The sequence below is a fragment of the Excalfactoria chinensis genome, chromosome 10, assembly GCF_039878825.1.
Source record: "Excalfactoria chinensis isolate bCotChi1 chromosome 10, bCotChi1.hap2, whole genome shotgun sequence".
In the NCBI taxonomy this organism is placed as follows: domain Eukaryota; kingdom Metazoa; phylum Chordata; class Aves; order Galliformes; family Phasianidae; genus Excalfactoria; species Excalfactoria chinensis.
The window spans coordinates 9,640,181-9,665,485 of NC_092834.1; the positions used below are offsets into that span (position 1 = coordinate 9,640,181).

At 43.7% G+C, this 25,305-nt stretch overlaps 1 protein-coding gene across 3 annotated transcripts in view; it reads left to right on the plus strand.

Moving 5' to 3' along the window:
• Positions 1-12,245: 12,245 nt before the first annotated feature.
• Positions 12,246-25,305, plus strand: part of FBN1 (fibrillin 1) — a 139,985-nt gene continuing 126,925 nt past the window's right edge. For all 3 annotated transcript variants that reach the window (XR_011904909.1, XR_011904908.1, XM_072346019.1), the window contains exons 1-2: positions 12,246-12,323; positions 12,706-12,986. Coding sequence is in view for 1 of the 3 variants with exons in the window: in XM_072346019.1 (XP_072202120.1) it covers positions 12,814-12,986 (173 nt within the window). In the remaining 2 variants the exon portion in view is untranslated. The remainder of the gene's footprint in view (positions 12,324-12,705; positions 12,987-25,305) is intronic.

The window sequence follows — 25,305 nt, forward strand, 5'->3', positions numbered from 1 at the left end:
GCTTTTTAACACTTGATAAAATAAGTCTGTTTCCATCATGTAATGATACGTTTTTGCAAATCTGAATACTAGTAAAGAAATTCATGTCTGTTGCCAAATGTTCTGGCTGGATGCCATCCCTGGTGTTCTGGCTTCATCCAGATGATGAATGTTCCCTGTCAAGCCTGCAGCCTAGTGAGAGAGGACAATGGTACAGAAGTACTGTAATTATCTAATCAACTTTGCTTTAGAATGTTAAGCAAATGCAATTCTTTAATACTCTGGTTTTACCATAGCTGTTAATTAGCATGTGCAAATGCAATTTATACAGCAAAACTGAAGAGAGGAAATATTCACTTTTAAGTTACTTTACTCCCCTCTAGTGGTCTTATACCATATGTGCTTTTATATAACACCTAATCACAATAGATTTAAGGATAATGTTAATAATCGGTAAAAAACAAACAACAAAAAGTCTGCTGTTAACTACTCATTCCTCTGCTCATTATCTCTTCCTGCAGTGAAACCAGACACTTGCCACTGTAACTCCCTAAGCTAAACTGTTCTTTTCATGTTGACTCTAGTAAAACCCAGTCTGTACCCACAGCTTTAAAACCAACATGTGTTAAAAAATCTTAAAGCTGTGTACTGAACTATTTTTTCCCCTATGCCTTCAAACCTATTTCAAAGGGACTTCAGTTTCAACGCTAGTGACTCAAACTGCAACCAAGGATGTAGAAACATCAGCAGGATCTAATCACACCTGTAGTGCTCTATTTTTGTTCTGTGAGATGTCACTTTTATTGTGCACCTAATGTCATTTGAGCCTCTGCAAGCTGTGGGACATACAGAGGCTGTTGAATGACTGGGACCTGCCTTTTAAGCTTGCCAGTTGGCCACTTGGTGTGGGATGCAGCTTCTACTAGCTGGGAGACAGATGAGAACATACGGGATCAGAATGGAAACTGCTGCTTTTCAGTAATCCCCCTGGCTCTTTGCTCCTATTACAGATCTTGTAATCAACAATACGGAGGTTTGCAGTGCGGGCTTTGTTAAGCAGCAGTTACATTCTTACCAAATTTGTGTTATAGGCTTTGAAATGAGATGTTAATACAGAATGCTTGGAGAACGTAAGATGCATGACGCCTTTCTCCTTTCTCTGCTCAGAAATTTATCAAGAAAAATGTTCTTTGAGGCTTTGCTTCTCAGAAGCTAGTTGTTCTTTTCAAACAATCTGTTTGGAACTTGCTCTTTTTTCTTTCTAGAACACCTTGGTGTATTACTTGGAAGAAAAGAAAGGGAAAGGACATAGAATCAACAAAGAGAAGGTTGACTATTTACAATCAGAAAATAAAGTTATCTTAAAATACATCACAAATCTGTCTTCATATTTAGCTATGGGATAAAAATAGAAGCATTCTAAGCATTAGCACATTTTACTACTATTTGAGTGGAACCTTTTGTTTGAAAATCAGTCTTAGTTTGTAAACTTTTACAACTTCAAAGAAGACAAAATCAAGATGAAAGTTTAGGAGATACAAACCTGGCCTTTTAAAAAAAATTTCCTCCAAGATTTTTCTTTTGTGGAAAACTTAAATATCTCAGTTTCCTTCCAAGCTGGAAGGAAACCAAATCTGAAAAGTAAAATCCATCATAAAAATTAGCTTTTGTCTTTCTGCTCCGTTCTTGCAAGAGATGCTTTGCCTGTCAGTGATGCATGTTATAACAACCAATAGCCGGGGAAACTATTTCCTACGTTTCCCAGTGTTGTTCCCTTTTAGGTCATTAATAGATAGTTCTAATAAACAGGAACTGAGCCAATGGAGGCTTTGACTATACTTATCTTTTTGTATGTCTGAGCAGTCGCTTTTGACCAATTCATCAGCCAAGAAGTTTAACTTATTCTCAACTCCTCTCTTGGACAGCAGAGTCAACAGTCAAACAAGATCAAAATCAATCACATGTACGCATTAGGAAGCAGGTAAGACATGCATTGTGACAAAAAGTCATCTCTTTAGCTGTAGAAACCACACAGCAGGCAGCTGGTGCAGAGGTTTTTTACTCAAATGAGCTAACATGCGCTGCATGAGGATGCGTGTAAGCATGAGTAGAGGAGGATCCATTGCCACTTTGTATGTCCTGTCTGATAATTGGCAGTCCTACAGGGGGTGGGGGCCATGTCCCACCTGTGTCACTCCAACACTGCAATGTGGACTCTTGGGCTTGATAGTTCAGAAGAATATCTCTGCTTCCTTTGGTGGTTTTGATGTTATTCTTTGCATCTCTTTGCATCAAATCCATGTTAGGAATTCTATAGGCTTGCAACTTCAGGAATGTGTATGCTTCAGTTACCCTCCTGCAAGAAGCAAATGGGGGTTGTTTAAGAGCTCTGCAACTTAGCATGTAAGTCTAAGTAGAACTTTGTGTTTCTGTGCTTAGGGGAAAGTGGGATCTCGGCCAGTGTGGATTCAGACTCAAAGACTCCAGGCCTCCAAAGGAGAGAAAATCTACTGTGCCAGAGTAAAGTATCTAAGAAGAAATGGTTGGATGTATCCCAATATGAAGCTCATCATTGCTATAACCCTACTCGTCAGATCACAGAATGGCTGAGTTTGTGAGGGAGCTCTGGTGGTCATCTGGTCCAGCCTCTGCTCAAACAGGACCACCCAGAGTCAGTCTTACAGGTTTCTGAGTATTTCCAAGGGAGGAGACAACACAACCTATCCGTGTAACCAGTTCCAGTACTCTCACCTTCTCAGAATCGTTTTAATAGTTCAAGGTTACGTCTTGGCTAAGGACCCACTTGTCAGGTAGGTGGTGAGGTAAGGCAGGTTCATAGTTATTTTGAGCAGACTTACATTTAGTAAATAAGTTCCTACCAGATTCACAGAATGTTTGAGGTTGGAAGGGACCTCTACAAAATATCCAGCCCCCAACAGTTTATGCCTCCTTCCTACAGGTTGTGCCTTTTAGGTCAGTGTGCTTTATACTCCTGAATTAGCGTACTGTTGTACTTCCTAGTACAACACCTGCCTGGGCTCAATCCCACCTGCATTCATCACAAATGGAAGATGTTACTTAGATTTTCTTTCTACTTTGGTCCTTCCATTTGAGTTAAGAGAATGCAAAAATAGGCCCACCTATACCAGAAGAGCTGTCTTCTATAGAACATTACTTGGTTGAGCATAGAGCTAACCTTTTTCCCGCTATGGGGTTTGGTCATCAATTGCAGTCCTTTCTTGAAAATATTTCATTACTGGTTCTCCTTTTTCTCTTGCAAATAGTACTATACTTTGTTTTTTCTAACCTCAGAGAGGTGAAGAACAATTTGTGAAACAAACCTATCAAAGGAGTGCAAGTTGCTACCAGACCTGCTTAGGCTAACTTACTCTTAAATTGCAGCTTATTATGCTACTGTGGTGATGGGCAAAAACCACCACTAAAACAAGATCCCCAAAACGAGCAGGGAAATAATGGGAAAAGGCCAATGTTTCAGTGCTGAGATTCCCCAGGAAAAGCAGGTTTTTCCAGCCTCCCATGGAGAATGATCTTCATCAGCACATAATGCATATCAGGGATCCACTGAACTGATAGAATAGCGCAGTTGTTTTTATAACGCGTTAAGCTCTGAATTCGTTACTGTTGAACGTGTGTATTAGAGCATGATATGTATGTGAATTCTGAAGACTTGGTTTTTGTGAGTTGGAGTAAATTCAAAAAGTGTTAATTTATTGTTTCAGAGAAGGCTGTAAAGATTTCTTTGTATTTTCACCATGGCAGAATCTGAATATTTAGGCAGCAAAACTGCAAGAACTTGTTGCTCTTTTACCATTAGTGACAAGATAAATATAAGTAAAAAGCCTCATCTATAAGCCAAATAATGGTGATGACTGCGTGTTTTGAAAAGGAGAAAAGGCATCGTAGCCAACTGTATGAGAGGAATTGTTTCCAGTTCTCCATAATGCATCAGAATCCATGTAATGCTGTTGTCAGGAACTCCATCGCTTTGTCTAAGTTTAGCTGATGGAATAGTACTCACAACACTGCAGTTGGGGCAAGTTCTGAAGTCCACTGAAATAAAAGAAGGAAAAAAATGATCTCAGGCTTTGGACTAGGCTTGTACTGCCAAATGAAGCTTCTCCAGTTCACTGCAGTGCAGTAAAACTCTGTTTTCCCAATAGTTTATCACAGAATGCGTCCAGACTGGAGTCTCTGAAAGATTAACTTATCTTGAAAAGGCAGCTTGAATCTCCTTATTTACACCACCCGCTGTTTTATCCATAAAATTAGACTTCCTTCCTTTTAGTGACAAAAAGGAGTGGGAAAAGGCAGCCTTACCATATATCCATGTATCTACAGATGGATAGATACAGATCCCCATTTTCCCAAGTATCTCCCACCCATAAGTACTTTTCCTTGGCTCTCCCTTATGGGTGTCAGATGACATTTCCTCTACTTGACCACATGCCTGTATAACTTCTGTTCTTGTTTGTCTGAAGTTATGTGGTGTGTTTTTGTTGGTGTGGGAAGGATTTCACATGGCTAGAAATGATTTTCAACGTTTTTATTTAAAACTTCCAGTGTCAAAAACATGTCCCTTTAAAAGTAAAAGACAAAGAAATGCAGCAGTGCAGTCAGTCTCTTCTGAGCTCCTCTCTGTCCTCCACGGTAATGCTGATTTTCAGAGGACAAACAAAATAAGGTTTAAATGTATTTGCTGCTATGAGAAACTCTTCTCCTACTCATGCCATAGCCTGAATAATTTATACTAGAAACACAGGCACAATTTATTCACAATGCTGGAGTTCTAAAAAATGAGTTTTAAATTATCCATATATTTTAATCCTCCTTGTAGGGAAGAAAAAGGGGTTTCAGAAGCATGTAGAGGTTTCCTCCTGCTTCCCACCTTGTTCCCTATTAGAGCTGCAGTATTTGGAATCTATTGCAACTTCCTACTCGAAAGGTTTCCTTAGCTTCATTTGGTTCTTTGTAAAAGTAACACTGTTTTGTCTTAACTGCAATTATTATTTCCTGTGCTTCCTTAAAATGAAATGCAGCCTGTTTTATTTGCTTTATATGCTTTACAGCTACTTGTTTTAGAACACAATTGGCTTCTTGCAAGCTGAGCCAGTACATAAATGGGAATGGGCTAATAATGAAATGAGATAGTTTTAAAGGTAATAAGAAATTTCACATTGACTTCTGTGGGATGAATATAGGTATGTAACAGTACTGCAGCTTGATACACAGTATATTCAGGAAGTATGTGCTAATGATTGGATTATGTTCTATCTAGTGTGGTGTATAAAGAACCTTGCAGCTGACAGGCATTTTGAGACAATGAGGACCACCTGCTGATGCTTTATGAGCCTGGTAAAACAGCCCCCGCACTGAGTCTTGGTAAGTAAGTTTTAGCACTGTAGACAGACAGGATGGAGGAAAAAAATGTCCCGGAATGATTTTATGTCCAGTAAGAAGTCACAGAGCCCAGATGAGGTTGTCTCACTGAGTTGACCGGTATCTAGAAAAGCGAGGAAATGAAGTCAGCCTTTGGAAAGTTACTGAATAAAGGAAAGAGCAGAGCAGAGCTGTACTGAACTTTTCACTGGCTGGAGACTAATCACTATCATACGTGAGTCAGCAGTGTGCCCTTGCAGTGAAGATCAACTGCAGACAGGAGTGTTAGCGGGAACTTATCCAGGCAGTGGAGAGAAGTGATTTTTCCCCTCTTGGCATTTGGGAGACTACATTGGCACCTCAGTACCAAACAAAAATAGCACTAGCAACTTAGTGAGCCTTACAGTGGGCCACAAGGATGGTTAGGAGCTAAAGAAGTGACCTCCAAGGGCAGGTTAAGGAGAATCTTGGTGCAGTTTTCAGCGGAGAAAAAGTTTGACTCTTCTGAGTGGTGAACAGTGATAAGAAACAACAGGCAGAAGTTTTAGCAATAGAAACTCCTATTAAGCAGTGGGAAAAATTCACCACAATGAGAGTCATCAAACACTGGAATAGGTTGTCCCAGAGAGGCTGAGGAATTGCCCGAGGGATCTGCTGGGTTACGCCTGAACACACTGCTCATACGTTGGTACCAGATGAGCTCCACGACATAAATTTGTGTTTGATTCTGCACCAAGTCCATATGCAATGCTATCACGGTATTATTTCTCAAAGAAAGGGCCTTGTATATGACATGTGGTGGGTTCGGAGTCTAATCCCTGGTCTCCTATTACCTATTTTATTATTTCAACTGCATCATGGGGAAACTCCCTATCAACCGAGACATCTCATAGCTAGATGAACACTGGGATGGAAAACAGAGGCAGAGACACCCAATCCCTTGCTGACACAATGTCTGAAGGAATGTAGGGCCTGATTCAGCTGTCTTTGTTTGAGTCAGTAGGGAGTTCTGAATAAATGAGATCTACGAGAAGAGGCTAGTTACTGATTTCCACCCACTTGGAATGAACTAATTCTCATAAAAAGCCGTATCCGTTTTGCTCAGTGCCTTAGCCTGAAAAATCACCCAGCAGTTGACATTTCATGCTAAGCCATGAAATTTCTTTCACTTTACTTCTGTGCTTACAGGTGGGATTTAAAAGGTCACCTGGGACAAATGTAAGATTGAGGGAAGTAGCCTTGCAACTGTTACTCTGGCAAAATTTCCATTAAATTTGACAGAGTTATAGCTGACGGGACAAGAATGTGTATTTCCTCTGCTTGCACTCAGGCTGTTACATATTTAAATCAAAGAAACAATTGCTAGTTTAAAATGTCTATGCAAAGAATTGAATGTATGTCAGTGTGTGCTGTATTGGGATGAGATTCTTTTTTAATTAATTATTTTTCCCCTCTGTATTTCAGTTGTGTTTCTACTCAGTGCCAGTCGTACAAAACCAGACTGTGCTTCCCCTTCCTTAGAGACAGAATAGGCATTGCAGTTATCCTTCCAGTTTACTTAGCTTTTCTTCAGGACAAATGCAAAGCTGTTCATGTGATCTTGTATGTCTTCAGTATAAGGAGATGCACTATAACAGGGTCGCTCTTATTGGGTGAAGGTTGATCTAAAATACAGTTTTAGAAAGAAAATATCTACGAATGTGGTGCCCAAATTTCCTTAAAGCAGTACTGAGATCAAAGGGTGTCTGGATTAGGGCATTTCTGGTTTCCTTCTGGTTTCTTTGTCACCGATACTTAAAAATCCTGGTGTTTTATCAGAGAAAGGTCGTCCATTTCCTTCAGACCTTGGTGGGGACAAGTCCACTTGTTCTTTGAATTCTCCAGATTTTGGTGGTGTTATGTCAAAATGTGCTCTGCTCTTGTAAATCAGATGAACTGTTTTCTTTAAGATGACAGTTCCTGTACTAAAACTGTTCTGCACACACAAATAAGAGAGAGATGTATCAAACCTGTATGAAATTAGTAGCTTTATGGTCATCTAAGATACAGCTGAGATAAAAAGCTGCCATTTCTCCAGCGGAACACAGGCCCCCAGTGCCTGCACCAAAAGTGCCCTTCTTCCAATTCTTGTAGTACTACCGAGATAGTAGTACTACCCAGCACCTCACACAGTTACTCTTAAATTGCAGCTTATTATACCACTGTGGTGATGGGCAAAAACAATCACTAACAACAAAATCCCCCAAAACAAGCAGGGAAATAATGGGAAAAGGCCAATATTTCAAATGCTGTTTCCCTAAGAAAAGTGATTGGGTTTACATTCTGATGCAGGATGGGATTTATTCTTCCTCCATTATAAACTAAGTTGGCAGAGTAAACCACTTATTTATTTTGTAAAAATTAAAGTGCTAAGTGGAATTAGTCCCCCCAGAGCTACCATTAATGGATTTCACAGCTAATTAGTACGGCTAATCAGACCGAGTTGCGTTAAGAAAAATGGGTAATTGTTTGTTTTATTTTGTTACTTTTTAAATATATAATTTAGATTTAAACCAGTTAATTGGTATCAACTTTTGTCTGGATGTAATCACTCCTTGTGCTTATAATGTACCTTAGAAAAATAAATACACACACCAAAATTATCCACAGTGTTTGTTTGCATTGGCTTCATTGAGGCTTTCTTTATTAAGAAATATGTACAATGGACATAACTTGTTTTTTCTCACGTGGGTAAATTTACAGATCTAAAAAATACTGCAAAAATTCATACTGAACTGAAAGAAATGCCCAACTCTACCACAGTACTTCTATGCTGTAAGATATGTATAAATGTATATCTATATTTTGCAAATGTTCAAACCAATATGAATGTCTAATGAATATGCAAATTCTCACAAGCATCCTACAGAAGGAGAGGGAGGAATGTTTGCCTGACATGCAAAGGACCAGCTCACCGGAGGGCAGGAAAGGGGAAGGATGGTGCTTCACAGCACTGCTGCTGGACACGGAACTGAACAGTGCTCTGGTTTTATGAAGATAGAACAGCAGGATGAACAGGTTTGTCTGTAAAGATTAGCTCAATCCTTGTAATGCAGCCACAGTAGGGAATGAAGTATTTCTATCTGTGATGCTGATAAGCATGAGGCAGTGCGCTGTGCCACGGCTTGCTATGTATCTCTTATTAGAGAAATGCACCTGATTTGTTTTAAAGGGTGTGTGTGTTTAGGGGAGTGGGGGGGAGTTGCTATGTAAATATTTTGGGTCACTGCAGTTGGCTATCAGCTTGGATACAAAGATGGTCTGTCTTCATTCCCTGATATAGTTCATTTAGCTATGATTATTCTCCCCTGCTTTTGGGCTCTGCTTGTAATCCATACCACCCTCGACCTCCAAGAAATGCTATCAGATCCTCTGAGACTGTCACTGACAATCATCTGGAAGAATTGACGTTTCGAATAAGCAGTTGATTATGTGTGATGTCAAATCCCTCTAGGCACATAACCATAATGCTATATGCTTTGTTCTCAGCATCACTCAGTTCTGGATTTGATCCCAGTTAATCTGAGCGTTCAGCTTTTTGCCATTAGGGACTGTGATCAACTGGATCATCAGAATTACTGCTTTGTTTTCTTGAATGGAACTTGTGAGTGGATGACAAGTACTTCGGCAGCTGAATAGAAATCCATTTGTGTAGATGCTCTTCAAAGTCCAAAATGTTTGAAAATACTCAGGTGCTCATAGGAAAGTGCGTGGATAACCCCTATTCATTGTTCTGCTTAGCAGCAGAGAACAGAGGTTGCTGTAAATCTTTTGCCTGTCACAGTGTATTTTTCTAGCGGTTGGGGAGGCCAGGTTGGCACTATTTTAAAGCTGTAAATAATTTAAATACTTCTAGTATGTAAACATATTATTTAAAATGACACATCACAAGTTGATGATGTGCTGCATATTTCACTAGATTAATTAACGGACAGCCCACATATCATGTAACATTACTTCATATAGTGTAATCCATATTTCTGCAACCATGCAAGATACCAAATAATACATCATTAAATGTCCTCGAAGATAGGAGAAAATCATCCCATTAATCTGGTATATAGGGTGGACATTTTTTCTTTCTTCATTTAGAAAATTAAAGCTGTTGCAACAGAGCATGCAAAAGAACATGAGAATAAACAGGAAGCCAAAATTCCTGTTATAACTTACACTTGCTTACAGGTAGATTCTACAGACATAACTGGTAAATATCTAACAGCATTTGATTTTTGGCAGTGGTGTGGTTTAAACGAACACTTTGGACTTATTGAACTCCTTTTCATTTCCGTGGTGCAAGCTACAGATCAGTAATATTCTGCATGCAAACTCAGTTAATTGCACTGTGTCCTTTTGTACAGGTACAAAACAGTGCTACGGGGTTTGGGTTGTTACTGTCTCGGGCCCGTTCAGACACACTGAAGAGCAGGTTTTGAACAGCATTACTCCTTTCTTTTTTCAGTATCTCCTATTATGTCACTGCATGTCTATATTGTACCTGTGTTTTCCTGTTACCACTTTAATCAGTGACACCAGAATGGGCAAAATCAAATGACTGCCTATTTCCTTTATGATAAAAATCAGCCAAACTGCTTTGAATGTTGTTACAGAGCCAAGCACATGCAGCTACAGCACTTCCTGTAGTGCTGCTGTGAATGTTTAGAAGGACACTGCATGTGTGTTATATGTATGTACATACATACATATGTATATAAAACAAATAATGTTCTAAAAGGAGATTTAGAGATCTTATTTAAAGTAGCATCTATCATTTTATTTCCTCATTATACTTAAGCTGCCAACAGCCTCGTACCAGTGAGTCTGAAGTGGGCCCTTTTTCCCCTAAGGCACTGCACGCTCAGCATTACCTTTGGCAGTGGCTTGGCAGGTGTGCTGCTGCTCAGCTATTTCTGCCAAAATACTGATAAGTAAAGAGTTGAATGCATAAATATCAGTTATTCTCAGTTCACAGTGGTTGCTTTTACTGGTTTTGTCTTTGCCGCGTGTGTTGGAACAGGTTAGCTCTAATATGTATCTGCTTGTCTGGCGAATCTACCTGGGACTGAGTTCTATTAACCAACACCACCCGGGTGTTTCATTCAGAATTGCAGTTTCCTACGTTCCAGGGTGGCGGTGGGTTTCTTGAGATTTCTAAGTGAGCTTTAGCAGAGCACGCCGGCAACCAAACAAACAGAACCCCACAAATACAAACTGCAGGATGTGTTTTCTTTCCTTGATAAGGATGAGGCATGCCGTCGTTCCGGAGCTGTCTGTACAGAATTAGGAGCACATACAGATGTGTTCTCTTGCCCTGAGAAAGCCACAAATCTGTTAGTTATTAGGGCCAGGTTATGGCTTGAGTTTTCTTGGTCTTGTAAGTACTGAGCTGAAGTCTGGTGATAGAGTCGTGGCTGTCCGTTTTCATTGCAGGAGAGTTGGACTGGACGGCCTTTAAAGCTCCCTTCCAACTCAAACGATGCCACGAGTTGGAAAAGAGCTTTTCACTGACATCAGTAAATGTAGGGCTACATCATGGTTAACAACTCCACGCTAGCATTAGGAGCTGTGTGCAAGTGTGAAAGCAGAAAAGCATCTCTTGTGGAATTCTGGAAGTCAATGTATGGAGCTTTCTTGTTACCCCTACCATCCTGCTTGTGTTTTACTTCCAACAGGCACTCCTTGGTGCAGACTCATCATTCCCCCGGCTCTGTGCTAACAGTTTGGATTGCATGGGTTGTGTTGATTCTAGCATGGGTCACATTGAATGTGTTTGTTTTCCACCACTGAAAGTTGATCCATGTCATCCTTGTGTGTGAATTGCCCCTGCAAGGGGCGGAGTGTGCAACTTCCACTTTGAGTGGAAGTTCATCTTTCATTTTTGCTGAAAAACAGCTGCTGGAGACCAAGAATCAAGAAATTCAGTGTTGTAAGACACACAGTTATTCACAAAAGTTCTCACTCTGCCTCTGTTGCCCTTAACTCAGCTTTCCTGTAAACCAGGGTCAGAATTGCTCTGCTGCTCCAGGGCACAGATGATAATGCTAATAAAATCTATCAAAGCCACAAGCTAATAAATCCACTTCTTCTACCAGTGGAATAAAGCAATATTGGATCTGTAGCATTAGGATTTTCCGCTTAATTCTTGGTTTCTCTCATTTAAATGGGGCCACTTTGTTCGTGTACTGACCCACATGTGCCAAACTTGGTCTCTTGCTCTTTCCAGCTTTTGCCCCAGGGCTTTCAAAGCAGTGTGTCTCCATCTCTGCCATGCTAAGTAAAAGGCAGTATTGTCGGCTGTGCAGGATCCTCGAAGGTGAAGCTCCCCTCGCCGCTGTTTTTCCTTATAAGGGAAGTAGAGATGCTATGTTTTACTTTTCGAACGCTGCGAACTGGATGCACAACACTGCACCTTTAGGACTCGTCTACGTTTTAGACGGAACTGCAGCAGTCCCCCCGTGTCGCTGTAGGCGCTTACTCTGCAGATTAACGTGACCGAGCTCCCGCAGCTGCTGCCTCCCCCCTCCTGGGACCCGTGGGGCGACCGCAGCGGGCAGCGGCCGAGCCCCGGCTCCGGGCAGCACCGCCTACGGGCCGGGGTCCGTCGGGGTGCAGGTGCCCTCCCGCCCAGGGCCCTCCTGCCGCCGAGCGCCCGGCACGGCCGCCTCCCACCTCCGGAGCCCCCGGGGTGGCGGTTCGGGGGTGGGGGGACATTTTTATTCACCTCTCTCTCGCGAGAAAGCGGTGCGCGGGCGATACTTGAAGAGGAGGGGGGGGAGAGAGGAGGGGAAAAAGGAGGAGGAGGGAGGGAGGGAGGGGGCAGCTGGAGCCGCAGCTGGAGTAGCGGTGGGTGCAGCGGCCGCAGCTGGAACAGCAGCGGGAACGGCAGCCGGCGGCGGCAGCGGCTCGAGCGGGTGCGCGCCCCTCGCAGCGGGCTCTCCCGGGGCGGGCGGGCTGGGCGCGGGGCTCCGTGCCCGCGGGGCTCCCTGTCCCGGCCGGGCGCCGCGCTCCCGGCTCGCCGTGGTGCCCGGCGGGCGCTCACACCCTGGAGCGGCTCCGAGAGCGACGGCGGCGGCCGCGGGCGGTCCGCAGAGGGTGCGGGAGCCCCGCGACCGCCGTCCGTCGAGGGAGGGCGGAGGGAGCGCGGCCGCAAGCGGCCCCTCGCCATCCCCCGCGTCCGCCGCCTCCCCGCGGGCGGGTAGCGCCGGGCTGGCCGGGGGCCGGCGGGGGCGGGGGGCGCGTGGCGGCCGTGCCCGCTCCCCCCCTGACGTCCCTTCGTCCCTTTTCTCCCCGCAGCTCGCTTCGGGGGAGCTCGGCGGAGGCGGCGCAGCGGGGACCGGGGGACTTCGGCAGCGGAGAGGAGGAGGCGGCGGCCGCTCTGAGCCCGGGGGCTCGGGGGACGCGATGTGGCGGGGGCGGCTGCTGGGGATCGCCCTGGGAGTTGCCGTGCTGTGGGCGTCCCAGGCGGGCGCCGCCGCCGCCGCCGGGCACTCCGAGGGGGCGAGCGCCAAGGAACTGCGAGCCAGCCGGGCCAAGAGGAGAGGGCAGGGCGGCGGCGGGCACGACGCGCTCAAAGGGTAGGTGCGGGGTGTCCCCGTGAGGGGAGGGGGGCTGCCGGGAGCCGCCGGGGGGCCGCCGGGGGCGGGGGTTGCCGCGAGGCCGGCTCGGGCGGGGGGGGGCGTCGGGCGCCGCCCGCAGCATCCCCGGGGAGCGGAGCCCCCTCCGCCCTGCCGGCTGCGCGGCGTCCCGGGCCGGAGAGCCGCTGCGGAGCGGGGCCGCTGAGGCTGCTGCCGGGAGGGGCGCGGGCGGCACGCTGCGGGCTCGCGCATTCCTCCCGCGTCCCCCGTCCCGCTTTGCAGGGAGCGGAGCCGCGCGGAGGCCCGCGTGCTCGTCCCCTCGGCTGTCGGCCCCCACCGCCGCCCCGTTGCTCGGCGGGCTCCGCTTATCTGCTGCTATTCGTGACCTGAGGAGAGGCGTGGACCGCTCGCGGCAGAGCTGTCTGGTGCTCGGGAGCCTGCGTTCGTTAGAGCCCGAGATCGCCGTGAGGCACTGTGCTACGCGCGTAGCACGGCGCTCTTAGAAAGAGCAAAGCTGCGTCTGGCTGAACGCTTTCTGAATCCTAACGGAGCACCTTTCCGATGCGAAAAGAATCGTTCAGTCAGCCGAAAGGTGTTGTGTGAGCGTGCGGCTGAAAACCGAGTTTGCTGTGAGGTTGAGAGCCTCGCAGCAGTGGAAGGGAAAATAAAAGAGAGGTTTGGTTCCTCCAGTGTTCTGATGGAGCCGCTCAGCCCGCAGCCGGCTGGTTCTGGTCAGGCAGAGGGCAGACGTGACAAAGAGGGAGCAGAGGTAGCTGTGCCATGGTAAGGATGCAATGGGAGTTTGTTTCCCTAGTTTCCCCAAAAGGAGCCGTTATAACTTTGTTTCTTTAGAGGCCTCGATGAGGATGCTTTAATTTCTTGCTAATCTCCTCGTTCTTGTGTTGTAATTTTATTTATATGCAGATTTGAAATCTGGGCTTTTTTTTTTCCTGCGGGGAAGGGTTGATGGTTTTTGGTGTTTCTTCCACAACACCTGCAAGCTGTTGGCACTGCTTCTCAGGGATCTGCTGTGGTAGGGTCGGGCTCGTTTTGTTTCCTCATACCTTGTCGCCAGGGGACAAAGCAGATTTTCACAGAGGATGTTCTTGAAGTTAAGGACTGTTATAGCAAAGTTCGTCAGACTAATTGCAAGTAATACAAGTTTGTAAGGAGATATATTTACCAGAAAGAACCTTTTTCTTTTTAAGGTGCTTTAGTAAACTTCCTAATTTTGGAACTCTGAGTTAATATCAGACTGAGAAACACCATTTTCTGACCTCTGGGACAAAGTATGCCATGCAACACATGGGCACTGCCCTGCTGGACTAAGTGGGAGCTGGAGGCACATAGCAGAGGATACATTTCTTTGTTGAATGCAACTGTGCTGTTCAGAGTGTGATACAGATGTCTAATAAAGCAGATGGTATTTCACTGTTGATTATTTTTGGAAGCAAAAATGGGTTATTAGGGTGAGTATTCAGTCTTATGATTCCTATGTTTGCTGAAGCCTTCTGCTTACTGTGCACTTTGCGATGGCTCTTCGTTTCAATGTGAGTTACACATCACTTTGGTAATCCACAGTGCTGGGGGTAACGGTGTATCAAATTCAGGTATTTTGCATCTTAGTCAAATACTTGGAATAATACGATTCTAAATGAGTGTCCTTGGGAAGGCAGATTCTTATATAGCGTAATTGCGAGGTACAGGAATGACAAAGCAAGCTGTTAGTTTGGTTGATAGACCCTTTTTGTAAATGTCATTTGATGCTGAGAGTGCCCGGGCTGCTTGGAGGAGGTGGAAATCCTTTTGTCAACACACAGTCCTCTTTATCTTTGTGGGCAGAATCCCACATGACATGGACCATTTGGAAATGGCGAGCGCTTCCTTAGGTGTGGTAGTGAGCTGTACAGGATGAATAAAGAGAGCTGTCATTTTAACAGACAAGGCTGGAACTAATTCTTTGGCGATCCAGATGGAAAATGTATTTTGTATGGACAGGAACTGCATATACATTAGACAGGGCAAATTCATTATTGAATGGACCAAAACACTAAAAATATGATTATACATGGAGACTTTTTAACGTGTTCATCAGCACAGATACACTTGGGAGTCTGAGAGTTGTAATACAAGTCATAACAGCTGCTGGGAAGCCTTATTTGATGTTATTGTAGATGACTAAGACGTTCTTCTCTTGTTTTTTTTTCTCTTGAAGTGAACTCTTGCTCTCATGCTCAGAGCACGAGGATACACTCTTAGATAAATCCTTAAAGTTTAGACATCGTAGGTGTTTAATTATAATGACTACTGGAAATGTCTTAGCATTAAAAAAACAAGTGGGGAAAGTCTCTGTGAATACTGGGTCTTTCTGCAGCAGTGGAGAAGCCTGAGGGAATTTATCATCTTATCATTTTTTACTGCAGGCTGTTGATTGCAGATGTTTGCTGTCATTCCTGTGACCTTTGTCTCATGGTTGATGCCAGCGCATTCTCCAATCCTGTAATGCGGTTCAATATTTTAGCTTTCATAATTATAAATGCAGTGGAAAAGCTTGCTGACTTGAAGCTTGCTGCTCATGGAGTTAGAATTGATCCAGCTATGAAGACATCTGCAAGGAAGTCTTTGTAATGCCATGCGTTTGCACGTGGTGCCTGTTGCCTCTAAGTGATCGCAAAGCAGTCAGAATAAAGGCAGTAATTATCTTAGTACATAACTAAATTCATCATCTTTATATTCACCCTTCACAGAAACATAGCTGGAATCTGTTGTGACTCAGCAAGTTAAAATAATAAGCATCTTATTGAGACACTTATCCTCAGACTCTGCAAGGCTTTAGCACAAGTGTTAGTGTGTTGAATTAGAAGGCATCGAGCCTTTATCCTGCTATTCCTTAAGCACTGGAATGTACAGCACTGATTTTTGAAGGAAAGAAAACTACAGAACTGGGCCGTGAGTGGGAAGTTCTTTCTAAACAGCGCGTACTTGAAGAAAACCATTTATATGTTTCAGTCGTTGGAATAGAAAGTCAAAAATAAACCGCTGGCGGTTTGATTGGTAGTTGGCAGAATACAGGAAGCATTGTGCTTCAAGATCCAACAATTAATTAACATTTCCCATTTTCGGATGATGCCAGACAAGGACCTCAAGTTCAGTGAGGATCAGTCAGATCTTAAGCTTTTTAAATAACGTTTTTCAGCCTCTTCTCAGTATAACGTCCAAAGAAAGCAATCATTTGCCTAATAAGTAACTCAGCAGAAATGTTGAAAGATCTATAACTTCTTCCAGATACCTGAGTTGTGGCATACCTCTAATTCAGATGCTCCTTCAATACATTTGTGCAGGAGTGATTTAATTTCATGGTTGTTACTAAGTGGAAATGATAGTGAATATTGCAGAATGTGATAGTTAGCTCCGATGCAATTCATAAAACTCACAGATTAAGGTTATTCAATGGGCAGTTGGTCTTCTTGGACCAATTTCTATTGGTTGTACTCAAGCAATGAAGTTCACAGGTTTTCTGATAGTCTTCCTTGGGTAAACTTGGTTGGATTTGACCCTTTTTGTGCATCACCACTCTCAGAAATAAAACAGATCTTATAAGCCTATAACATAATTCCAGTATTCAAGTATATAATTAAGGCTTCTGGTTTTCCTTTTAAACCAATATTTACCACTAAAAGCTTGCTGAAGAAAAGCAGACTTTCCGTACCGGTAAATATTGGTTTATACTGAAAAACCTCAAACATTTTTTGTACCACTTTTGGCCTGCGCACCTCTGGCTGCTGGTGCCGCGCTTTGCCCGTGTCCCTCTGTGAGCAGGAGGGAGGTTGGGATCTTATTTTTACTATTATTTTGATAGTATTATTCTGTGCATAAATGGAAATCTGAACAAAGGAGTGAAATGACTTGATAGGTGTCAGCACCATGTCCTGTGTGCCTGGTTGCTTTCTCCCAGGATGCGGATTGGTGTGACTTTCTCTGGGGAGTGGGATGTAGGGCACTGGCTGTTATCAGTGCTTGCTGAAGGGCTCATACTGAGAGGGATAACATATTTGTATGGGAGATTGGTAATCACAGCCTGAACCTCTGATTAATCAGCTGAGGCAAGTATGGGGTCAGCTGTGGGAGCACAGGTGAGAGTGATGTAGCTGTGCTCCCGGAAGGGGTGGAGCTCGACTCCATCCCCTCTGAGACCTCATTTAAGGGCTGACTCCCACTGAAGCAGTATCTCTTGGAGATCGCTCACCAGTGAGGACTGCCCCAGCTTCTTCAGCCAAGGCACCACCACTGGTGAGTTTTTCTTTACTTATATTTACTTATACCTTCTGTACATTTGTTACCATCTGTATATTAATAACCAATACAATATTATTTTTGGTTTTAATCATGTCGATAGATGTCCTCATCACTGCCATGGTGTGGTTTAGTTATGGTTTTGAATATACTAGTTTTACCACTGTATGTAGATTTTAAATGCATTTAATGAAAGCTATCTGACATAGCATGCCCTGTGTTTCTTTATCCAGAGCCAGGAGCAATGCAGGAGCTCCTATGATGGCATTCTTCTTGTAGTTCCACGTTGTTCTTGAGCTGAAGGCAGACATTAAAAAGTAAATAAATGTCCAGGCCTACGTAACCCTGGTGCTCTCCACTGAGATTTCCAAATCCTGTCATTTGGACACCGTCTCTTTTAAACGACCTTAATCCAGTCTATAATTTATGGTTTATGGGGTTGGATTCCCAGGCCTACATGGACTGTAGCTCAGAATTAGGACTCAGTGTGTTTTGGGCATGCCCATGAAAAGCCATCTGATGGCATAAACTTTTGGTGAGCCCTGTCCCAGGCTGCCTTTCACAAGTGACACGCATGCATCTGTTACCAGCTTCTCAGCCTGTCTTCCCCCGTGAGCTTTTCTCATATCAAACTGCAGCTGGACTGAAATAGTTCTGATGCATCGTGTGTCTGTTCCTTGAAATTTGAATCAGATCCCCTCCCTCCAAAGTACATCAGAAAAATACTTCTGAATTATTTGGTGTTTGTTTTCCATTGATGATAATAAGTTGCAAAAAGAGCAAACAGAAGAAAAGGGCTAAGATAAGCAGCGCAGCAATCTTCTTGACATACTGTGTGAAACGTGGTTGTGTTGGAAATATTGTAGTATTGGCTCAGGGGACTTGGATGAGACAAGCTTCCTGTCACCAAGCCCCACTTTGCCAAGACAACATGTTGATGATCAGGAGTTGGATGTAGTTCCTTTCCTTTCTTCCATTCTTTCACTTCTTTAATGTAATTTATGCATTTATTTAGGTACTTTGCCCCACGTTGCTCTTACTTGCATCAGGTTGGCCTGCTGCCCTCACCCAGGTGCTGCTGAATGGATCTCAGCTGGCCTGCCATCACTTTGTGCTTAGTCTGCAGGTGGAGAACTTCATTTTGGGCTTACCACTTTGTGTCCTTCCTAGGAAGGAGCATTATTGTTTTCCATCCTGAATGTGTTCTTTTGAAAGCTGGCTGTGGCTATGAATAGCTGGCTGGAAAGTTAGAATGAGAGTTATGCTACAGCTCTTGCTGTTTGTGGATTACACTGCTTCTTTCCGTGTGTTCCAGGTAATCATTTTCTTCCTTGGTTACATGATGGGACTGCCTCATCTTGTGCAGAATTGTCTGCCTGGGCCCTTTCTGCTCTCAGTTTGTGGAAGTTTTGTTGGACTTTTGTTGAGTGGCAGATGGTGTTAGCTCTGTAGGAGGTGTAAAGGATTGAGGGGAAGAACAGCACCTGTGGAGAGGGCATCTGGAAGGCAGAGAACTATCTGTGGTTACTGTGCAGGTTTGCAGGGAGAATTGTTTGGAGGAGACTGAAGAAGCCAAATCATGGTTCTGAAAATATGTTCCTCGATAAAGGGCCAGTTTAAGGTTTGCAAAAGTAAACTTATTCCTTGTTGACATCCAATACAAACTTCGTCTTGTGTTCAGTGGTAGTCCAGTTTAATCTGGATATGCTTGCTGTATTACCTGGCTGAGCTGCTCTACATGCAGCTTCATTGCCGTGAAGTACTACAGTGATAGCATTGGGGACTGGAGTGGGCTTGGGGCTATGGACTTTGCAGCATGGGGCTGCCCTCAGTTCATTGGGAGCAATGGGAAAATCACTGGGCCAGGGTTTGGCAGGAATGGACTGTCTGTCTGCTTCATTTACAGTGACTCTTATTGAATGAAATTGCAGCTTCTGTTTTCCTAATGCCTATTTTCCTTTCCTGCAATGTGTCATTCAGCTGTGCTGCTCACTTTGAACAGTCTTGTTTGTCATCATTCATCTTCCATCCTGCAAATGTGAATGCTTTCTGTATAAACTTCAGCGCAAGTTTTGACAAGGGCCGCTTTAAATACATACATGGATTTAGCAGCCTCTGGTTATTAGAACAGTAGTACACGAACTATTTAGCTGCAGGGATCACCAGGACTTCCTCTTGATGTAAGTGCAGCAGACATTGGCTAGTCAGAAGCCAACTCTCCTTAAACAAGACTTTAGGAGGTAGGGGTCTTTGAATGTATACATATAGAAGTAGTCAGAAATTAGTCACGAGCTTTTTCTCTCGCAGTAGGATCACCTTCCATCTTGTAACTCTTCATTTCCATCCTGAATCCTAAAGACAAAGAAGTTGTAGATGCATCTATGTCACTTTGCTCTTACTCCCCAGTCTCAGTAAATATTTTTGTAAAATGGAACAATTGTGGCCTGGAGTGTTTCTGATTATCCATTGCACTCCGCTGGAAAATATATTCTAGCTCTTCAGTCTTGTATTGTGGGTGTCTCTTTTGATTGTTTTATCCTCAATTCTGACTTTCCCACTTCAGTTTAATTTTTCTTTTTCTTTTTTTTTGGACTTTGGTCTTACAGAACCAGCTTCATTCATGCTAAGGTTGATGTGTAGATAGAGATGCAGGGAGAATCACTTTCTTTCTTTTTATGGCAGCTCTTTAAAGTTTGGTCTTTTCTCTGGAAGGTACACTGGAAGGCAAAATAGAGCGATTAAATTAAAACCTGTGCCTTCTGCTTTTGCATATAAATATTCACTGAAGTATGAAGCAGTTCCAGCTTTTATCTGGGAGAATATTTTGAATGCAGACTTGCTGGAGGATCTTTTGTTTTCCTTTTTACTTTTCGTTTTATGAAATGATTCATGACCATTAAAGCCTCAAAAATACCAAACGAAAGCCGCAGTTCTTTTGTCTACGGGCTTAATCATTTTCATCCTCTTCTTCAAGCTTCCCTCTTTCTCATGTTTTGCTGGAGGACATCAGAATATCCAGTGATGTTCAGCTGAGGTTTCAAAATAGAATTTGTTTCCTTTCAGGAACGTTATTTTTCTGCCTCTTTTCTCTTTCTTTGCTTTTCCCTCTGATATTCCATTTTTTCCTCTTCCCTGTATACAAAGTAAACCACCAGTGACTGTTGGGGACAAGGTGAATTAAGACTTGGGGACCAGCATCGGCAGGGTTTTCCCATTGCACGATAGCAGATATACAGTTAACTGACCTTTCAAAACCGCAGCATTGCTGTCCCAGCGTGGAGAGAGTCAGAGGGTAGGAGACAGTGTGTGGTGGAGGGAGGAGGAGGAACGCTTCTGTCTTAGCAAAAATAAATCTTCCAGTAGCCTACCAGAGAGCGTTCTAAAATACGAGTTAGAGGAGTTGCTTAACACCCGAGGGCATTTGCTGACAAGCATTGATACGGCTGTCAGCTTTATGAGACTCTCCCTGTGAGCGCCTGGATGTGCTCTGAGGAGGGATGGCATAGCACCAGCCCATTCCGGCCACCCATGTGCCACACACAGTTCCTGTGCTGGTGCCCCATCAAGTGCATAGCACGGGCTGGCAAATTCTGTGCTAGCTGATGCCCTGAAAGATTGTTAGAGGTTCACCTGCATTGATATTAGCAGTTACAGAGTGAGTGCTGGAAGTGGTGCAGGAGCTGCAACCTCATCTCTTCCTGCATCCCCAGTGGGAGTGACGTCTGGAGGGCTGAGCACTGCCCTGGAGCCACAGCTACTGCTTTTTCCTGTGGGGTGCTATATAGGGACACCAGGGAAAAAAGGCTCCAATTTCTTTTCCTCTGAATGCACTTTTAATAAGTAGAACAAAATATTATTGTTACTATCTTTATTATCATTATAGTTATTAATCTTTTATTTTTAATGTTATTTAAGGGATTACCTGCTGCATCCCAGCTATGCTTGTCTGGTCCAGCAGACAGTTTTTGTGGCAGCATACTTATTTACGTGCCCTATACAGCCATGTAAATTGGGTGTCACACTGGACCCACTGACATTCTCATGTGGAACAATGAGGGAATACGTGCCAGAAACGCGTCTGTCCCTGGCTGTGAATGGGAACAAAGCCTGGCTGTCAGGTTAGATGAGTCTTCCCTGGAAAAGACACAGGCAGATTTTCAGAGCAAGCGCGGAAGAATTCACTTAATGTCAAATACTGCTGTGGGATTGCTGTATTTAGCTGTCACAGTGTGATGGAAGTTAGGGTTAGAAAAGTGTTCAGTCTTGCTGCAGGAAACTTGCATGTCGTTCTGAACTCTTGACTTGTACATAGGCCAGAGCCAAAGACACCCGTAGAGCTGCTCAGCATGTTATTTTTCTAGTTGAACTGAGCCAGGATTCTGGGACAGCGGTATCCTTACTGTCAGAGTGAGAAATAGTTATCATATTAGGCTCTCTGCATGGCACAAACATCCAGGCTCACTTATTGCTTGGCAAAAATGAGTATATCAAAAGCAATCCCTTGTGTGTAAAACACATATATTGCTTAAAAATGTGAACTTTGTGGGATAACAGAACTCACTTTCTTTTGTTTGCTCTCAAAGTCTAGCATCATTTCTGAGATTTTCCTTGTATGTGATTGAAATTTGGCTCAGCCCCTCCTCCAGGCAGGTGAACTTGAGTTGGGATGCTCAAGTCAGGCTCTGAGCATCAGTAAGGATGGAAGCTCTTGAATCTGAGGGAAAGCTGAGTGAAGCTGCTGCACAGTCAACAGGTCAGGGCCAATTTGTGCTTTTAGCGCTTGCTCTGACATTCTGAGTAGTTTGAGAAGGTTTGTAAAGCTGTTTTACAGCAAAAGGTAGAGATGTGTCTCTGGAAAAAAACTCTTTTTCACATTCCAGAGCTACTGTTTCTTAGTACGTTGGTTAGAGTCTGACTTAGAGACCCACATTTTTAAGTCCAGAATGCCATTTTATTTCAGTGCGGTTTGCCATTCTTTTTAACTCCCTGTGCAAGCAAGGAAGCCCCGCTCAAATTCTAGCTGGAAAGGATCAACAAATATTTTGGGGGTCAGTTTTAGCAAGTACCGGTCCTATGCACGTAAGAAGAAAAGTAGGCAACTGCTCCTCTAAAAATAACAGTTGGCTGACGGTACTGCTTTAAATTGCCTCTCTTTTGCCAGAAAGCTGTGTCTCTACGCTATGTTAAACATAGGCCAGCTGCTGCAGCCAAGGAGTTAATCGAAATTGTTCATTAGACCATGAGGAATCCCCATGTGTGTGCGCAGGGAGTGAAGTGGGACGTGGGAGTGAAGAGAAACCTTCCCCAGTGCCCTGGCTCAGCTCTATCTGGAGTTCAGCCGTCCCCTGCCCACTCTGTCTGGTCTCTCCGTCTCATTTACCCGAGACCCACGCTTTGGGCTTGATTCAACCTGGGTTACACCAGTGTTGGCCGGCGCATGGCAGTGCTGCTGTCCGGCTGTCTGCCCGAAGCCTCATATACACAGCACTGCCAGAAGCTCTTCCTGCCTTGAGAGCAGCTGATGGGCGATGCTGTCTTCAGGAGAGGGGTCCCGGGCAGGGCGACTGGGGACATGCAGCAACAGGATGCCGCTGGGCAGGCTTCAGGGCCCTGGGAGGACGCAGTGATGCTGCAGATACCTGCTCCTGTGCTGGGTGGTCCCTTCTCAGCGGGGATGGAGTTTCCCTGCGGTTATTCCTAAAGAAATCTGCTGGTTTGGTGCATGCAGATGTTGTCAGCCAAGCTTGTCATTTTCAAATATTAATGACTGGAATTTCCAGATGCGTGTTTTTCTCTCTGCTATTTTTTTTTTTTTAGTTATGACTAATGTCTTTTGATAATTATTCAACTCACTTTGCTACTGAATTTGTACTTACGTATCATCAAAGACATAATTTCTTGTTGATTTTGGATGTCTTTGATGAAACTCTGGATATCAGTCAGTGTCTCTCAGCACTGCACCATTACATAAATCCTATATGATTTACAAGTGTAGAAGTGACTAAAATAAAGTGAAAGCCTTTCCTCCAAATCTTCCCCTTCCTCCCACAAGAAAAGCCTCCAGAAAATCGCCCCCCCCAGAATCTTCCATGAAATTGAGAGCGTAGATTATTGATCTGTGAAAGGAAGTCATTATTTTATCCAGTTTATAGTCCAAAATGAGGGGGGGCTGGAAAGATCAGTCAGGTCATTTTTTTGACCACTTCAGACATGGTTTACTCTTTACAAGGCTGCAGGAGCTGTTGGACCTTTGTTTTCCATGGAGTTGTTTCCTTGGCTTCTAACTATACTACACTGGCTGGGACCACAAGAGCTTTCAAAAGCATGATTTGCTCTGGAGATACGGAATTGTCTGCCCCTATCATCTTTGTCTCCATGCTGGGCATTGTGGTGAGAGTTATAGGAAATAGCGAGAGGGGTGAGGTTGTGCTCCAGGAGGGCCGTGTAGATGCATTTTTTTCCTGCTTTACCATTACAAATCAGGTTTTATTACTGAACTCAGTAGTGCTGTTTGTGAGAACAGTTTTATAAGAGTATAAAATGCTTCTTTAGTATTCATAGCCTATAATATCAGCGGGAAAATACATTCTATTTAAACGCAGTGGTACTTAACTGCTTAAATTAAATACCATGATAGAGTCTTTGAAATTTGATTGATGGTGTCTGTGATTTAGCATGAGGTAAATTGTTATCCCTTTAAATACTTTATTTATTTACAGGCACTTGCTGGCCTACTGTCTGATCACCTCATAAATATCAATGGAAGTAACCTTCAAACTTAATTCCTTTTAAAGGAATTAGGCACAAGGAGAAAACACCTCCTCCCTCTGAAAGAAGCCTACAGTAGAGCTCAGAATTTAATACAGGTTTCTTTTATAAGCTAGACAGCAGCTTTCTGACGAAAAAGTGTTCCACTGGAAAATACACTTGTCAGACTCAGACTGTTCCATGGAAGTACAGTTTGATGACTTTTTTTCTTCTTTTTTCTCTTCTGAAAGCTAAGCGAGCTGCCTCAGAGTTGGAGCTTTTGGGTGTATGGCGTAGTCTAGCATTTGGGCAGCCTCAAGGCTCTCAGGGTCTCTGACTTCATGGTTGCTGGCACTTCTAGGTTTTCCAGAGCCCCATTTTGGAAGCAGATTTTAAAAATCGGGTTTCCCTGTGACTCAAAAGTCTGCTCCTGGCTCTTAACTTGGACCAGATGGTCCCGAAAACCAAGTACTTGCTGAGAGTGAAATTTAACAGAGCATCTGCGTATCACTTTATGATCAGCTGGTTACAGATTATTAACAGCTTGGATCAGAAATGGGTGGTTTATGCCTGTAGTTGTAGCAGGTAGCAACAAATCCATTCTGTCTTAGTAAGTTCCATTATTTCTTCTGACCGGAGAAGGTGAAAAGCAATCTCACTTGTCTGCTTGCCAGTCTTACTTGGCAGATGATCACGGAGCAACATTTGGCATTGATGAACAGGGAACTCTAGGAAAGTTACATGGTTATAGCCCTGCAGGGAAGTAGCTGACATTACTAAAACTGAATACATCGGAATTATATGAATAAGAAGACTGCAAGAAGGGAAAAGGGCCCTGCAACATGCCCAATTGTGTTGCTCACAGTCTCAGTTACCCCTTTGTAGTTACAGAAAACCAGTGGAAGAAAATGGTAATGTTTGCCTTGACTTAAATATTTCTGACCAAGCACTTAATGAAAATACTAGGTGTCACCAAAACTGGGCTAATCAGGGTACTTGAAATTGTATTAACAGTGCAAATCCCTAAATAAATACAGTAAAAAATCTTGTTATTCAGAAAATATGCAGAAGTGAATGTTTGTATATATTAAGATTGTTTTTCTTACGTTGCCTCACCATATGAGGTAACTGTTGTTTACTTAGACTTTGCAATACCAGCGATGAAGAATTTTCTGAAAGAGAAAGAGCAAAATAATTATTATATATAAAAAAAAAGCCCTTCCTCGTAAGCACTTTAAATCTGTCTCTAATCTGTATACAATATTTTAAAATAGCAGTT